Consider the following 18,034-nt stretch of genomic DNA (forward strand, 5'->3'; position numbering starts at 1 on the left):
TGCCATGAACTTGGCCTACATTCAATCCTTGTTTCCTTAGACACACATACAGACACTAACTTGGTATATGTGCATATGTCCATAAGTATATTAAATATGGTTGTGTGTCTATTTGTATCTGTTTGGAGTGCCAGAAATGGAACCCAGCCTCATGAATGTTAGACAGGTGGTCCACCACTGAGTGGCATCCCCAGCCTCATGTTTTCAATCAACATAAGTCGTATCTTTAGCATAATACTCTACAACTTGTTATTTAAACTCATCATTATATATTTTGTAATTAATGCCAACACATAACCTAGTTGGGTCACTTTACTGCTGTATAGGATTCTACCACAGTTCTCCCTGCTTTCCCATAATCTATTCACCATTCCCCCTATTAATTGCCCCTGAGCTGTGCCTGTCCCAATTATGTCCATGTTTTCATCTGGTTGGTCACATTTGGGTCATAGGACAGTTTGAGTACCTTGAGCCCTGCCCCCACACTACTCAAGCGCAGAGTAACGCAAGCAGAGCGTCACCACGGTGCCAAGCTGGACGTGAAGTGACATTAGTTCCCGCTCCCCCATCTCACCCTGATGTCGTCAGTTTTGGAGTTTCGTCTTTGACCTGGCTTTGTGCCGTGGGACATGTGCATATATGGTGGGGTCACATACCAGAGAGCAGAGTGCTTGGGGACTCAGAGAAACTCTGCATTCTTGATTTGCTTCCTGGCTGGCCCAGTACACATGCAGTGGTCCCCAGCGTCCTCTGGGCACTGCCCTTGAGCGCCCCTGCATGCTAGAGAGATGCTGAGCCCTCCCCTCTGCCTGTGGCTGCCTCTGGCTCAGGCTTGGAAAGATCCAAGGTGGGAGGAGAGAACAGCCTTCCCACGGGTTGCTTCTGCCCTGCCCCTGGGGCTGGCATTTCTTTCCAGGAAGCTGACTTGGCCTTGGTCCCCTCCCCACCTCTCTGCCCTGCCCCTGAAGCTGCCCTTTGAGTCACAGCCAGTACAACAGGTGCTCACCTGGGGGTTTCTGTGTAGGCAAAGACAGGGACAGACTTTGACTGAAGGGACTGGGCCCTTCAGGCTTCTGATGGGTCAGCATTGGGCTTGGCCACTGTCCTTCCTCTTGATCAGGATCCTGCAACTCTGCATCCTGGTCCACTGAGATGAGAACAAAGCAGCCTCATATGCTGCAGCCACAGCCAGGAGCCACTGCTGTCACCATGCCTTCCCGCCCTGGTGTGCTGTCTCCCCTGGAACCAAGAGCCAAAACTAATCTCCCCTCTCCTAAGTTGCTTTAGCCAGCTATTGTATCACAGCAAGGAGAGAAGTACTGAATACTCAGTTACTGGCTACTTAGCAACCAGAAGGTCACCAGCCAGTCTGGTGGAAGGCTACACACATGCTTGTTTGGTGGTGTTTTCATCCATCTTCAAGGGTTATACCTGCATACCTGAGACCAGATATCTACAAAGCTAGAGGTGTACTTGGTTTGTGGTTCTAGAGGCTGGAAGTTCAAGAGTGAGGGGTTCAGGCTGCATTAAAATGTGATGGAGGGGCTGGAGAGATGGCTTAGTGGTTAAGCGCTTGCCTGAGAAGCCTAAGGACCCTGGATCAAGGCTCGATTCCCCAGGACCCATGTAAGTCAGATGCACAGGATGGCACATGCATCTGGAGTTCCTTTGCAGTGGCTGGAGACCCTGAAGTGCCCTTTCTCTCTCTGCCTCTTTCTCTGTCTGTTGCTCTCAAATAAATAAATAAAAATAAAACAAAAAATTTCTTTAATGTGATGTTGGTCTCTCACAGTGAGACAGGGCAGCCTGCTATCTCAGCTCTCTCTTCCTCTTGTTGTTTTTTATTTTATTTTTACTTATTTATTTGAGAGAGAGAGAAAGAGAGAATGGGCATGCCAGGGCCTCTAGCCACTACAATGAACTCCAGATGCCTGTGCCTCCTTGTGCATCTGGCTTTTGTGGGTCCTGAGGAATTGAACCTGGGTCCTTAGGCTTCACAGGCAAGTGCCTCAACCACTAAGCTATCTCTCCAGCCCCTCTTTTCCTCTTATAAAGTCACAGATGCCATCATGGGGTCCACCCTCATGCCCTCCTTTAACCCTGATCACCTCCTCAGGCCCCACCTGTAGACACTATATAGATTTAGGGGTGTCATGGGTTTCCAAACCATGAATACTAGAGTTACAACAGAGCTTGCCCAGAAGGGTTGGGGATGGTGGGGCCCAGAGGACCTATTGGCCCCCCACCCTCTTTCCACCACTACTTCCTTCACAGAGCAAGCTGGCTTGTAGCAGCGCACACCTCGGTGTCCTGTTGGGCTGAGTGACTTTCTCTGTGACTGGTCTGGGGTTCCAGAGTTTCAAGGGGAGAAGACTGGGTGGCTTCATGAGGCTGCTGGCCAGTTGTAAATTAAATCTTTACCAAGTACGAACTGAAATCATGCCATAGACCCTCGTGAGTAAGGAATGAACAGAAATGTGGGCTTAGAATAAGAACATTAGAACATACAGTGACGAGACTGGAGGGGACCCCCTGGGTATCCTGCTTAGTACTCAGAGAACCCCTGGCTTGCCACACCTTGTCATGGGACCCCAGCTCTGTGGCCTCTGTGAGTCTTGATTTCCAAGTCCACGCTATGGCTGCTGTGGTTACTAACTCAATGTTTCCTGCCCCCTTTCTTCTTTCTAGAACCTTCCAGCATCCCACAGCACCTTGGGAGCCCAAGCTGCCTCTTCCCTTTGGTTGTGGCTGCAGGTGTGGGGATCATGAGCTGCCTTCTGAGGAGCCTCGTGCCTGTGGGGCTGGCGCTGCTACTGTGTGGGGCACAGGGCTTCCTGCTGCCCAACACCACTCGCCTGGAGCAGCTGCTCAGCAAGTACCGGCAGGACGGGCCACGCATGCGTGCACGCAGGGCCATCCCTCGGTCGGATCAAGAGGAGATCCTCACGTTGCACAACAAGCTGCGAGGACAGGTGTACCCTACTGCCTCGAACATGGAGTACATGGTGAGTGCGCATGAAAGCCACGCGGGCAGGCCAGGCAGGGCCCCCGGCCAAGGGCAGCGGCAGGCAACAGCATGTCCTTGGCTCTAGTGGTTGTTTTTTTTTTAATTTTTTGTTCGTTTTTATTTATTTACTTGAGAGCGACAGAGAGAGAAAGGTAGGCAGAGAGAGAGAGAGAGAGAGAGAGAATGGGCACTCCAGGGCCTCCAGCCTCTGCAAATGAACTCCCTACGCGTGCGCCCCCTTGTGCATCTGGCTAACGTGGGTCCTGGAGAATCGAGCCTCGAACTGGGGTCCTTAGACTTCACAGGCAAGCGCTTAATCACTAAGCCATCTCTCCAGCCCCTTGTTTTTGTTTTTGAAGCAGGGCTTCACTGTAGTCCAGGCTAGCCTGGAACTCATTCTGTAGCCCAAGCTGGCCTTGAGCTCACACTGATCATCCTACCTCAGTCTCCTGAGTGCTGGCATTAAAGGTGTGTGCCACCCTGCCTGGCCTGGCTCTGGTATTTTTGAGGCAGGGTTTCACTGGGTGGCCCAGGCTGGCCTGGAGCTCTTCATCCTTAGGCAGCAGCTGGGGGAACATGCTGCTCATCCCTGTCCCAACTTGGTCACCTTTGTGCTCTGAACCCTTGACATTTGCTGAAGCCTCAGTCTCTCCCTTGAGACTCCCCTCCTTGAAGTGTGCCTGTGACAGGAGACATTTGCATAGACACTCCACCCTTCTACCCTGGCTTCTCTGAGGAGCCAGGGGTAGCTGAGTCCGTGGGAAATGGGGTATCTGTTAGAGGTGGGAGGATGGGAAGGGGTGGTGGAGGGTCACCCCTGAGGTTGAATATTGCAGTGCCAGTACTTGGGAACCTTGCCTTTACACCTGTGACCTCAGTGTCCAGTGGGAGTTTGCTCCTGGGTGTTCTGTAATGGCACACTGCCCAGAGAACACTCTTGGTTTCTCTCTTTGGTTGTTTTTTGAGGCCGGGTCTCATTCTAGCCCAGGCTGACCTGGAATGCACTATGTAGTCTCAGGGTGGCCTTGAACTCTCAGCGATCCTCCTACCTCTGCCTCCCGGGTGCTGGGATTAAAGGTGTGCGCCACCACACCCGGCTCTATTTGTTTGTTTTTGAGACAACAAAAAGCCTGCCCAGGCTGGCTTTCAACTTCTTTTTTTAAAAAATATATTTTATTTATTTATGAGAGAGAGAAAGAGAGAATGGGTATGCCAGGACCTCTAGCCACTGCAAACATACTCCAGACACATATGCCACCTTGTGCATCTGGATTTATGTGGGTCCTGGAGAATAGAACTTGCTTCCTTTAGCTTTGCCAGTAAGTGCCTTAACCACTAATCCATCTCTCCAGTCCTGGCTTTCAACTTCTGATCCCTCTGCCTCAGCCTCCTTAGTGCTGGGATTGCAAGCATGCACCACCACATTCATCTTCTCACCCTCTCCCCCCTCACCTGTATCTCCCCCCCCCCTCGGTCTCATGTAGCTCAGGCTAGACTTGAATCCAGCATGTAGCCAAAGATAACCTTTATCTTCTGATCCTCCAAAACCTCTACCTCCCATGGGCAGGGATTAGAGATGTGTTCCACCACACCCAGTTTTAAGCAGTGCTGAGGATCAACCCTAGGTCTTCATGCCTGTTCTGCAAGCACTTTGCCAACAGAGCTGCTTTACCAACCTTCCCCTGTCGTTTCTCTTGCTTTGCTTCAGCAGAGCCTTGTCTGTGGGCCCTGCTCCAGGTCACAGCCCCACTGTGTCCCTCTCCAGCCATGGGCTTTTCCCCTCCTCTGGCAGCTGTGGCTTGGAAAGCAGCTTGCAGCTCCCTTGTGCGCACACACAGGTCTAGAACAAGAACATGGTTCTGTGGGTTCCCGAACAAGGCTGTCTGTGGGGACTGTGTCATGAAGCTGCATCTGTGTCCCTCAGGAGCACTGCTGGTCTTTAGTCCAAAGGGCCGGCTAATTTTGGAGGAAGTATGGCACTCTGCCAAGATGCCAAAGCATGGGGCAGCTTGCACAAACTTTGGGTTGAAAATGGAAAAAGTCATGGTGGAATGGTTGGGGTTTTGGGTGCAGACTCCACCCCAACTCCCCTGGACCCCAGGCAGAGCCTACAGGCACAATGACCCTCAGGTCTGTGGGGTGGAGGTCTCCGTTGTTGGCCTCAGGCAGGTCGTCAGTCTCCTCATCTCCCAGCATGCATTTTTTGAATGCCTGGCCTTTGCCACAGGTGATGGCAGCCAACAAGGCCAGTGCTCCTGGGCTCTTGCTGTGGGCTGCCCCAGGGTGGTTACGTGAAGTGGCCATTTGTCCCTGAGCTCCAGGGTGATTTGAAACTCTGCTCCCCACCCCTCTCAAACTGGTTTTCTAAAATCATGGGAAACTGAAGACAACTCCTTAGGGCCATTACTTGTCCCCTGACTAGAAGTGTCCACCTGTCTTCTAGCAGCTGCAGGTGGCTTTAAGAACTCAGGGACTAGGCCTGAGTTGTGACTCAGTGGGTGGAGTGCTTATCTAGCATACAAGGAGCCCTGCATAAGCCGGGTGTGGTGCATGCCTGCAACCCCAGCACTCAGGAGGTAGGAGCAGGAGGATCAGGAGTTCAAGGTCAGCCTGGGCTATAAGAGATCCTGTCTCAACAAAAGGAGAAAAAGAAAAATCCTCCAGGAACTGACACCGTGCACTTCCCAGGTGCTGTTCAGGGCACCTCCCACACACAGGCACCATCTTCAAAGGGCCTGGCCTCTTGTGACTGCAGAGGGGGATGTGTTCAGACTGCTGTCGCACTCCCTTGCCATGGCTGGGGCAGCCTCTGCCATGGACGATGCTACAACAGAGTCTCCTGGGCAAGTGGGTGGCTGATGTATCTCCCCGCCAGAGCTGCGAGCTGGGCTGGGACCCGCTCATGAGGGCCCCGTGGAACCCTGACAGTAATTTGGGAGAGCAGGGAACTGGTGCCAACATGCAGGTGGGGAGCTGGGCTCAGGGGTTTGCCTGGGAAGGACAGGCCTGAGCCACACAGTGCTAGATGGCCAGGCTGCAGAGCCTCCTGCCGCAGAAAATCACCTGCTGCCACGGCCAGGCCAGGAATACAGACATGGAACCCGGTCTGTGTGACATAGTGCTGTGGTTCAGCATGCCAGCCTGGGAATTCATGCATCACTTCAGCCATGTGGGCAGTAACAAAATGAACGCTCGAGATCCCTAGCTGTGGGACTCTGGGCAAACGTCCTGGCTTCTCAGAGTGTTGGTTTTCTTTTCTGTAAAGTGGGAATAAGAATGTGAATCTCCAAGGTCATGGTGAGAGTACAGGGGAAAGCTCTGATAAAATCCAAAGCTGGGGCTGGAGAGATGGCTTAGCGGTTAAGCACTCGTCTGTGAAGCGTAAGGACCCCAGTTCGAGGCTTGATTCCCCAGGACCCACATTAGCCAGATGCACAAGGGGGCGCACGCGTCTGGAGGTTGTTTGCAGTGGCTGGAAGCCCTGGTGTGCCCATTCTCTCCCTCTCTCTCACTCTTTCTCTCTCTCTCTCTGTCACTCTCTCAAATAAATAAAATTAAAAAATAAACAAAATATTTTAAAAACCCCAAGGCTGGTGCATGCCTAATCAAGAGCAATTGAGGTTGTGGGTGGGTCCTGGCCTCCTAACAGTGGCCTCTGCATGACTGCCGAGTGGCACCTTTCCTGCATTGTGTGCGACTGCAACCACTCAGCACCCTCAACCATCCTGCTTCACACGCACCAGGGCCGCATTGGGGTAGAGACCCAGCAGAGCCCTGGCAAGGCTCTGGAGCTGAGCACCTGCCAGCGTGCCACCTCCAGGTGCTAGTTTTGGGCCCCAGTGTAAGAGAGGTTGTGGCTGGGCTGACCCAGGGCTGCCCTGGGGCCCAGCGGGATGGTTCTGATTCTTGCTCTTAATGCTGACTGCCCGTCTCCCTCCCCGCAGACTTGGGATGAAGAGCTGGCAAGGTCTGCGGCAGCATGGGCACAGGAGTGCCTGTGGGAGCATGGGCCCGCTGGCCTGCTGGTGTCCATCGGGCAGAACCTGGGGGTGCATTGGGGCAGGTAAGAGCACACGCACTCTGGGCTGCAGCGAGCTGGCTGCCATGGCAAGGCACCCACTATGCAGGGCTGTGAGCACCTGTGCATTGTCGACGTTAAAGGAGAGAGGGGGATGGGGCAAGAGGCATGTGGGGAAATTGAGGCTAGTGCCAGAAATGCTTCCAAGTAATTGGCCACAGGGATTCTAGCTGGGGAGGCTGACCCCACATCCAAGGACTGCACAGGGGTTCTTGGAGGGCCATTTCCTTTCTACCCACTAAAGGGCTCTGGGCCCACTTGTTGCTGCTGGGGTGAGCTGGGAACCAGCTTGGGGCCTCTTTCCATGGTGGGTGGCATCTGTCTCCACCTGCTACTTCTCCCTCTGTCAGGCCATCAGAAGGCTTGTTGGCCTCCCAGGTTCCACGTGTCCTGTTCTGGCAGGGCTCTTGTCCCCTCACTGCTCAGTGCAGCCACCCAGCCTTAGAGCCCCTGCTGCCTTGATCTTGCAATGATCCTCCTGCCTCAGCCTCTCAAGTGCTGGGATAACACGTGTGTGCCACCATGCCTTGCTCATTAAATAAATGAATAAATTTAAAGCCAAATGGTTTGTCAGGTGTGGTGGCGCACACCTTTAATCCCAGCGCTTAGGAGGCAGAAGTAGGAGAATCACCCAGAGTTCAAGGCCACCTGAGACTACATAGTGAATTCCAGGTCAGCCTGGGCTAGATCAAGACCCTACCTCGAAAAACAAAGACAAACAAACAAATAAAAAAACCAAAACAAGGGCTGGAGAGATGGTTTAGTGGTTAAGGCATTTGTCCGCAAGGCCAAAGGACCCTGGTTCAATTCCCCAGGACCCACGTAAGCCAGATGTACAAGGTGGTGCATATGCCTGGAGTTCGTTTGCAGTGGCTGGAGGTCCCGGCATGCTCATATTCATTCTCTCTCTCTCTCTCTGTCTGCCTCTTTCTATTTCTCTCTCAAATAAATAAGTACATATAAAATAATTTTGAAAATTAAAGAAACAAAACACATGGTTGAGGCCAGGCAGGGCTCCACAGCGAGTCCTTGTGTAAGGGTAGAGGAAGGGAGAAGAGAAGGGGGTGGGAAGGGAGAGAGGAGAGTATACGGGCTGGGGGTGACTTGGGGAGAGCTTGCCTAGTAAGTGTGAGGCTCTGGGTTACATTCTTAGCTCCACAAAAGAATAAATAAAAGAAACCACCTAGCGGGGTGGGGAGGGGCCGCCTGTAACTCGGCCAGCTGGACTCGGCTCCTCGCTCTGGGCGTCCTTGTAGCACTTGGCTGAGGACCAGCGCGTTTCACGGTTGTACCGGAGCCCAGACTCCGTCCTTGTTCCCGCCTCATTCACTCTCAGACCCTTTACCACACGCAGCACGGTACTGTCCCCCCACTGTGAGGACCACCTTGAGATCTATCAAGTCACAGACAAGCGTCGAGCCTTTCCATTCTCATGGCTTTGGCTTGTTCCTTGGGGTTTATTTTGAGTCCTTTGGGTCATTCCACGGGGAGCCCCTGGGGATAACACCGAGGTGGTTAGAGGCTCAGACTGTTCCCTCCACGCTGTGCTTGCCAGGGCCCCGTGCCGGCTGCATGGTGTCTCTGGGCCCACGTCCACGAGAACGGATGGTGCAGGCTTCCTTCTGTTCATAACTCCTTGAGGTCCCCTTGTCACTGCTGAGCTGGCTGGGATGAGAGGCTGTGTCCTGCGCCTCAGTGACCGCGGCTGCTGGTGCTGGGCCCAGGCGGTAATTGTTACAAGACCTCTAACTGCCTTACTGACCACATTGCTCTCACAAATGGTCATTCCACCCCCCAGCCTTGCTGTGTACTGAAACCACGTTGTTTGTGCTGGTGACCAAGTGCCTGTGGATTTGCATCCAAGTTGTTTTCTTTCCTGGCTAAAACAAAACGGAACAGAGCTGGGCACGGTGGCACTGGCCTGAGGCAGGAGGATGCTGAATTCTAGGCTGGTCAAGATTCTCTCAAAATAAAACAGCACTGACCTGGCCTGAGCTATCCATCAGTGACCTGCCATGGTGGTGTCCTAGCCATATGTCACTTCTGTCATTATTTACTTCATATCTATGCCTCTACTTCAGCTATAAGTGGAATTACAATGTTGTCGGTCCTCCCTCTCTCCTCCGCTCACTCCCCTCCTTCCTTTCTTTCTTCTTTCTGTCCCCCTGCTCTGCTCTTTCTCCTGTTCCCTTGCCTTTCCCTCCCTTACTCCCTTCCTCTCTCGCTTTTTTAGTTTATTTTATTTATTTGAGAGAGAAAGATGCAGAGAGAAAGAGAGAATGGGCATGCCAGGGCCTCCAGCCACTGCAAACAAACTCCAGGTACATGCGCCACCTAGTGCATCTGGCTTATGTGGGTCCTGGGGAATCAAACCTGGGTCCTTTGGCTTAGCAGGCAAGCACCTTAACCACTAAGCAATCTATCTCTCCAGCCTTTTTCCCTCTTTTTTTCTTCCTTGCTTGGCCTACCTCCCTCCCTGTACCAGGGATTGAACCCAGCTCCTCACACATGTCAGGCAAGTGCTCAACCAGTCTCATAACCATATCCCCAGCCTCCTTATATATATATACATGTATATATGTATGTATGTATGTATGTATGTATGTATGTATGTATTTTAATTTTAAGATAGGGTCTCACTGAGTTGCCCAATCTGGCCTTGAACTCATTCTGTAGCCCAGCCATGCCTTGAATCTGTAATTCTCCTTCCTCAGCCTCATGAGTGGCACCACCACGCTGGCCCTGGAATCCCATCTTAAATTGAGTGCTCACTTAGACAAATGCCTGTGGAATCTGAGCAAATGCACATCCTCTACTGTGTATAAAAAACCCACACTTAGCATGACAGAGGACCTGCCAAGGGCTAGCTTAGAGTCTCCTGGACACAGGTGGTGTGGGGATCACCTGGGAGTGTGGGGACCCCTGGGAATTTGTTTTGTTTGTTTGGTTTTTCGAGGTAGGGTCTCACTCTAACCCAGGCTGACCTGGAATTCACTGTGTAGTCTCAGGGTGGCCTTGAACTCACAGATCCTCCTACCTCTGCCTTCTGAGTGCTGAGATTAAAAGCATGTGCCACAATGCCTACATACATACATACTTTTTTTTTTTTTTTGAGGCAAGGTCTTATTCTAGCCCAGGCTGGCCTTGAACTGATGGCAATCCTACCCCACCTTCCCGAGTGCTGGGATTATAGGCGTGAACCACCATGCCTGGCTGTCCAGTTCTGGCTCAATGCATGGTTAACAGGTGCTGGTGGAAGCCGCTTCCTCCAGCCTGGCTCCTGGTGGTGGGGCTGGGAGCGGAGGTCCCCATGGCATTGGGATCATGAGTCTCCATGGAGCTGCATGTGTGTCCATTGGTGGGTTGTATGGTTGAGATGTGACCTCACTTTTGTTCCCCTAGGTATCGCTCCCCTGGGTTCCACGTGCAGTCCTGGTATGATGAGGTGAAGGATTATACCTACCCCTACCCTCACGAGTGCAACCCCTGGTGTCCTGAACGCTGCTCGGGTCCCATGTGCACCCACTACACGCAGGTAACTTGGGGCGCTGGTCACCACCTCAGCCTGTATCTCAAACCTGGAGGTTGTGGCCAGGTGTGTATATGCTCAGCCACTCATGGCCTTGGGCACCTGCTTCAGTTCAGCACTCCCAAAAGTACAGGAGGTGCCCAGGCTGCTAGGACAGTCCTAAGGCCTGAGGCTTCTGGATGAGTACCAGAAACTTCTAGGACAGTGAGTGGATATAACTTTCCCCCCAAAGATGGGCTCCTGTAGTGGGTGGGGTAGGGAAATCTGTTCCTTCACCCTTCCCTTAGTGTTAGCACCCACGCCAGAGTGTATTACCCTGGGGTGCCTTGTCCCTGGAGTTGTGATACATGTGCTGTCTTTTCAGATTGTCTGGGCCACCACCAACAAGATTGGCTGTGCTGTGCACACCTGCCGGAGGATAAATGTCTGGGGGGAAGTTTGGGAAAACGCCATCTACTTCGTCTGCAATTATTCTCCAAAGTAAGACAAACTCGCTATGTTGTGTGGGTTGGGGTGTGCTTGCTTGCTCTGGGGACCCAGCTAAAATTGGACTCAGGAGTGAAGTCAGTTATCTCCTAGAACAAGGAGTTTAGACATGGATGCTTCTGGGTTAGCTCATGGCTCCCAAGTGTCAGCAAGGGCTCAGGATTTCTTGCTGTCTTCCAGTCTGGCTTTGCCATTCTTTCCTTGTCGCTCCAAGGTGGCTCTAAAACATGAGCACCACGTCTTCCCAGGAAGAGGGAAGTAGAGCTGGAGGCAGGGCTGTTGCCTTAGACACTTCTCACCCCATACCTGTTCCCTTTTCCAAATGTAATTAAGCTAGATGAGTCACAGACAAGGGAGAATACAGTTGTCCTGGTTGGCTGTGTAAGTTCTCCTCTGAGTCCGCCTGTGTGAATTCGGAAGCAGGAATAGATGTTGACTGGACTGGCATTTTCTCTGAAAATGTGCCATAGACAGCACATGCTCATGCCAGGCCTGGTTTTTGTCATTTTCTGTTTCCCTATGAAAGGAGCCAGGTCAGGTTTGCCTGGCGTAGCTGCTCTTCCTCCTCAGAGCAAGCTTATGTCATCCATATGTCGCTCACCCCCATGGCTCACTGCACAAGTATGTGCTGACAGGACAGCCATTCTCCCGTTTGCAGTCTGCGGTTTACAACACCAGGCCAGTCGCCACGGGTCGTCTGCCATGTTAGCAGAGCAGCGAGGTGCAGTGGCATGACCTCATGTGCTTGGCGTGGGGAGGTGGGGTGCAGGGGAGCTGGAGGTTGGGAGGAACTTAGACGGATGTGCAAAAACCATGAGGAATTTCTGTGACAGCAGCAACCCTGGGGCTTGGGCACATTTGTCATTGCCAGGCAGGCACTCTAGCCCCTGGGACATAATGCACTGGACCCAAGATGGAATTCCCAGCCTGAGCAGGTGGGAAACTAGAGATAGCTTGATTTTTAATTTACTTATTTACTTATTTACTTATTTTTATTTATTTGACAGAGAAAGAGGGAGAGAGAGAGAGAATGGGCATGGCAGGGCTTCCAGCCACTGCAAATGAACTCCAGACACATTGCACCCCCTTGTGCATCTGGCTAACATGGGTCCTGGTGAATCGAACCTGGGTCCTTTGGCTTTGCAGGCAAACGCTTTAACTGCTAAACCATCCCTCCAGCCCTGATTTGACTCTTTTTAAAAATTATTTTTAGCCCGTTTGGTGGCATATGCCTTTAATCCCAGCACTCAGGAGGCAGAGGTAGTTCAAAACCAGCCTGAGAATGCACAGTGAATTGTGAATTCCCGGTCAGCCTGGGCTAGAGCAATACCCTTGAAAAAAGCATGTATGTATATATATATATATATATATATATATATATATATATATATATATATATATTTAGTGTATGTATATACACATGTATATATATATATATATATATATATATATATATATATATATATATATTTAAAAACTTGTATATTTGCTTATTTGAAAGAGAGACAAAGAGAAATAGGCAACAGAAAGAGAGTGAGTATGGGTATGCCAGGGGCTTCCTGCCACTGCAAATGAACTCCAGACACATGTGCCAATTCGAGCATCTGGCATTAAATGGATCCTGAGGAATCAAATGTGCATCATCAGGCTTTGCAAGCAGTACCTTTAACCACTGAACCATTTCCTCAGCCCCAACTCTTGTTTTTTTTTTTTTTTTTTAAGTCTTTTCTAAAAACAAAAACCAGAACAAACGTCTGATCAGAAGTAAAACTCTTCCCTTCTTTAGGACCATCTTTTTCTCTTTCTTGGCAGAGGTTTGCCCTGCATACAGTGAGGTGTTAACCCACAGGCACCCACCGAGCCACATTTTCATGGCACATGCTCAGCCTGCTCAGATGGCTCTAGCAAAACATCACAGGGCCAGGGAGATGGCTCAGTTGGTGAAATGCTTTCCTTGCAAGCATGACCTGAGTTCAATCCCCCGAACCCATGTCAAACCAGCTGCTCATGGTGGTATATGCCTGTATCCCCAGCACTGAGGGAGGTAAGAACTTTCAGTGTCCAAATGGCTCCATGAGCCTTGAGGTACAGTTTGTCTTTGGGACACACAGAAACCCACATGCCAGAGAAAACTGGGCTAGGCCAACAGGATGGAGCCCTGTGGGGCCTCAGTTGTGTGAGGAGCCCACTAAGCTCTCCCAGGGACAGCTGAAGCATCTTGGTCTGTGTGCTGATACCCCAGTGACCCCCTGCCATGGATCCCCAGGCAGTCTAAACATCTGAGAGTCAGAGCAGTGAAGCCCCCAGCAGTGCCCTGCAGGTGGAGGCTGGAGGGGAAGGAAGGTGTGTCCAGGAGGGTGGTGGAGGGGAAGGAGGAAAGCTCTTCCCCAGCATGCTCAGCCTCCCTGCCTTCATCTGTGGGTGATGCCATGCATCCTGGGCAGCAGAAAGTTCTAGGCCATCACAGGACAGATAGCTGTATGTGTAGTTTGCTTGTCAGTGCTAGCCAGTCTCCCAATTCCTGCTCCCTAGAGAATGGGTCCTGGGGAATTGAGCCTCAAACCAGGGTCCTTAGGCTTCACAGGCAGGCGCTTAACCACTAAGCCATCTCTCCAGCTCCCATGACCACATGCTGTACGAAGAGTGAGTGGAGGATTAAGGTGGGAGATTGCTAGTAGAGGTCCCTCTGCCTCCAGGCCTGAGCATAGAACCCTTGGTGCCTGCTCCTCACACAAGCCATGGTGCTGGGTGACGGGCCTCTGCGTAGCTCCCTGGAGTTCCAAAACTTTCTGGCTGACTGAGCCCTGGGCAGCTTCCTTTCCTTGTGTGCAGCCCTTAACTTCCTGTTGTTGCCAGGGACTCTGTTCAGCCTCCCCAGCAAGCCTGGGAAGAGGCAGGTCCCTAGAACTCAGGAGTGGCTTCCCTGATGGCGTTTCTGCCTCTCCCCAGGGGGAACTGGATTGGAGAGGCCCCCTACAAGCATGGCCGGCCCTGCTCCGAGTGCCCGCCCAGCTACGGAGGCGGCTGCAAGAACAACCTGTGTTACCGAGGTAGGTGAGCTGAGGACCCCAATCCCAAGTGCGGCTTCCCACCCTCAGTCACAGATGACAGTGGGTGACAGGGGAATTAAATGATAAAGTCAGAGTCTTTGACCCCCTTGTACCCACCTTCTAGGTCTCCCTTCAGCCCCATCTTCTGGGGACCCCACTGTCCCAGGGTGTCCCCACAGGCAGCTAGCTGATTAGAAGCTGGGCATGGTGGCTCACACTTGTCATACCATCACTTGGGAGGCTGAGGCAGGAGATTTGCTGTGAATTTGAGGTTGATCTGGACTATAGAGTCAGATGGTCTCAAAAAAAAAAAAAAAAAAGACCCCACAGATTTAAAAAACAACAACAGTAGATTGAACTCAAAATTTAAAGCAACATAAGGTTCCCAACCAGCTGATGGGGGCCACCTGTGCCTTTGGGAGTCTGTGTCTATGCTGATGCTTGACCCTCTCCTCCCAGGCCCTTGTCCCCAGTGACCTGTATGCATCATGCTTGGCCCCTGCTGTGTCCTGAATGTGTTCCTATCATCTCATGGCTCAGAGCTGCCACTCAAGCTGCCTTGGGCCAAGGGCACTGCAGAATGTGCTTGCTTGGTATATGCAAACCCAGGGCCACATCATTTTCTACCCGCACCCCTATTTGCTTATTGTTAGCGGTTTTTGAAGTTTCCAGCTTTTTTTCCCCCTCTCTAGCTATAAATAACACACATTTTCATGCCTGAAGCATTCCTCTGGCTCCTAGAAGTCGAGTCTTAGAAATGGGGTTACAGCCCTTGGCCGATCAGATGTCTTCGGCTAAGAAATGTGTTCTGTGTGACTCCATCAGCGGGCTGAGCCGGGAGATTTGTAGAATAGGGTGGACATGTACTGAGGAGATGGTGTCAGTCCACTGGGCTCTGAGGCAAAGAACAGCCAGGGTCCCTAATCTGAGGAACCCAGGTGCTCTGCTACCTGAGCCACCTGACAGGGGACACTTGGGGGGGGGGTCAAGGGCAGAAGCAGGGACAGTTTGGGCTCCTGGGGGATGGGCCTTCCTACATGGTGTGCTCTGGTGAACCTGTTTCTTTTTTACCTTTTTTTTTTTTTTAGTTTTTCAAGGTAGGGTCTCACTCTAGCCTAGGCTGACCTGGAATTCACTATGGAGTCTCAGGGTGGCCTTGAACTCACAGCAATCCTCCTACCTCTGTCTCCCGAGTGCTGGGATTAAAGGCATGCACCACCACGCCCGGCTTGGTGAACCACTTTCTATCCAGCCCTGGGACACACATCCCTAGCAGCGGCTCTCCCTAGAAACACCATTCTACTGTCATCCATCCTCAAGGAACTGCCAGACATCACAGACAGACATACACCTGTCCCTGTGTTCACAGAACCCCCCCCCCCACAAGCTCCTCATGAACCCCGTTGCTGCCGTTATAACCGCTGCCACTCTATCACCTCCAGGACACTTGGTAGGTGTGTCCATGGTGTCAGAACAAACATAACCTTGACCACCACAGAGGGCCATCTGCAAAGCGCCAGCACACACAGAGGCCTCAGACATTGGCTTACTCACCCCACGGTGCCCGTGTGCTTATTTCTTTATTTTTGGTGGAAGATGACCAACTTCACTTGGCAGGCATTGTGATTTTCTTAGCTAACCATGCAGAAAACCTTTCCTAACACAGCTTATCTCCATAAGCTGCTAAATAAGGGTGTGCTGTGGTACCCTTAAGGCCATGACTTATAATGGGGACACAGGGATTTAAGGCTAAGGAGAGAAGTTCCCTTCCCCCCAGCAGGAGAGGAAGCTGACTCCTGGCCAGCCTCATGCCAGGGGTGTGAGCTCAGGCAGGTCACAGTCTCTCTGAGCCTCAGTTTTCTCATCTGTGAGAGGTAGCTGATGCTGTGTCTTTTTAAAAGAGCTGCATGTTTATGTGTGTGGTGTACATGCATGCATGTTCGTGTGGCACGCACATGTGCAGGGGGTGCATGTACACATATGTGCCCGTGTTTATGGAGGCCAGATTTTAGCCTTAGGTGTCTTCCTCAATCACACTCCACCTATATTTTTTTGACATTGAACTTGGACTCACTGATTCAGCTAGACTAGCTAGCCAGGAACCCCCTAGCCTCTACCTCACCAGAGCTGGGATTGCAGATATACACCATCACACCTGGCATTTAAAAAATTATGTGTATGTATACGTGGATATTTATGAGGTGTGTGTGTGTGTGTGTGTGTGCGTGCGCGCGCATGTGCGCATGTGTGCACCTGTGGATGTCAAAGGATAACCTAGGGGTGTTTTTCCCTTCTTTCACCTTCTCTTGAGACAAAGTGTCACTCTGTGTGTACCAGTCTAGCTGACCCACAAGCTTCCATATTCTCCTGGCTCCCCTCCCATTGGCATAGGCCTGTTGGGATCACAGAAGCCTAGGTCACTTGGTATCCACCTTTATGTGGGTGCTTGGAATTGACCTCTGGCCAGCAAACTTGCAAACATGGATCTTCAACCACTGAGCAATTTGTCTAGCCCCTCCCCCATGACTGGCATTTTAATGCAAGTTCTGGGGATCCAAACTCAGGTCCTCATGCTTGTGGGGGCAAGCTTCATCTGCTGAGCCATCTCCCTTGCCCAGATGATGGTGTTTCCTAAGGCAACAAGATGAAGCAAAGAACGCTGGGGAAGGACAGGAGCTGGGATGGGGTCCCTCAGCCTGAGTTTAGTAAACGTTAGCTCTAACCTTGTCACCTGTCACAGAACACAGGAGAACCTGCAGAGTAACATGTCCAGTGTTCTGGGCTCCACAACTCCTATCCTGGAACAGGTGATATGTTGAAAGTAACCTGGGATGAATGGAGCCCAGCATTTCCCCAAGTCCCCCAGGGTCACGGTCTCTTGTGGCTTCCTGCTGGAGGGAAATGGGGCTCGTAAGTAATTTCCAGCATTCCATTTTCATGCATGTGGCTGGGAGTGAGGACTGTCTGCCTGTTTGCCGAAACAGTGAGCCCTCAAACCTTCCTGTGGCTTTGCCAAACTATATTTGGCTCAATAAAGCTGGGATTATAAGGACTTCAGATCCTAAAGCTAGTGGAAGAAACCCAGCTGCCGCCAGACAGCCCGGCTTTCAGCAAGGGGCCGCTGAATGGCTGCATTGATGAGGTGGTGAGGGAGCGCGGTGGCCTGCAGAGCCCAGGGTCTTCCTGGAGGTTCCACCCAGAACTCCTGCCTTGAATGTCTCAGCACTGCATTGCCAGGCATGTTTTTGCCTTTGGATGGACGACAGAATTCTCAGGGGGGTTGGGTTGCTTGGCCATTTTGGGGGGAGGAGGTGCGAGGTATAGCATGGGTGGATGAGATGATAGCTGTACAAGTGTCTTTTCACCTCTGCCTCACCCATCCCTTGGATCAGAGCTAGGGGTGGTGGGTCATGAATTAGCCCTCACCAGCTACAGAGTTGTCCCAGCCTAGAAAGGCAGTAGAGAGTCACTGTGTTTAGCCCTGCATTTAGATGCCTGGTATAGTGTCTTGGGCTGTCCTTTCTGATGAGTGAATGCTGGGGGATAGGGAGATAGTTGAGTCTGTAAAGTGCTTCCCTTGCACGAAGACCTGAGTTCAATCCCCAGAGCACATAAGATGTGGTGGCACATGCCTGAAATCCGAGCGCTGGGGAGGTGGTGACAGGAGGGTCCCTGGGGCTTGCTGGCCAGCCAGTCTAGACTAATTGGTGAGCTCCAGGCCAGTGACAGACTCTGTCTCCAAAAAGGTGGAGCATACCTGAGGGATGACACCCAAGGTTGTCCTGTGACCTACACATGTGTGCACACACATGCCTGCACTCATACACATATGAACACACACATACATTAAAAAGAGAGAGAAGCTGGGTGTGGTGGTGCACACC

At 51.7% G+C, this 18,034-nt stretch overlaps 1 protein-coding gene across 2 annotated transcripts in view; it reads left to right on the forward strand.

The window, feature by feature from the left end:
* Positions 1-18,034, forward strand: part of Crispld2 (cysteine rich secretory protein LCCL domain containing 2) — a 78,993-nt gene that overhangs the window by 17,280 nt on the left and 43,679 nt on the right. For both annotated transcript variants that reach the window (XM_045159887.1, XM_045159888.1), the window contains exons 2-6: positions 2,689-3,005; positions 6,952-7,070; positions 10,488-10,620; positions 10,979-11,094; positions 14,050-14,150. In XM_045159887.1, the coding sequence (XP_045015822.1) occupies positions 2,766-3,005; positions 6,952-7,070; positions 10,488-10,620; positions 10,979-11,094; positions 14,050-14,150 (709 nt within the window). In that variant the 5' untranslated portion in view covers positions 2,689-2,765. The remainder of the gene's footprint in view (positions 1-2,688; positions 3,006-6,951; positions 7,071-10,487; positions 10,621-10,978; positions 11,095-14,049; positions 14,151-18,034) is intronic.

Source organism: Jaculus jaculus, chromosome 1, assembly GCF_020740685.1.
Source record: "Jaculus jaculus isolate mJacJac1 chromosome 1, mJacJac1.mat.Y.cur, whole genome shotgun sequence".
NCBI lineage: Eukaryota > Metazoa > Chordata > Mammalia > Rodentia > Dipodidae > Jaculus > Jaculus jaculus.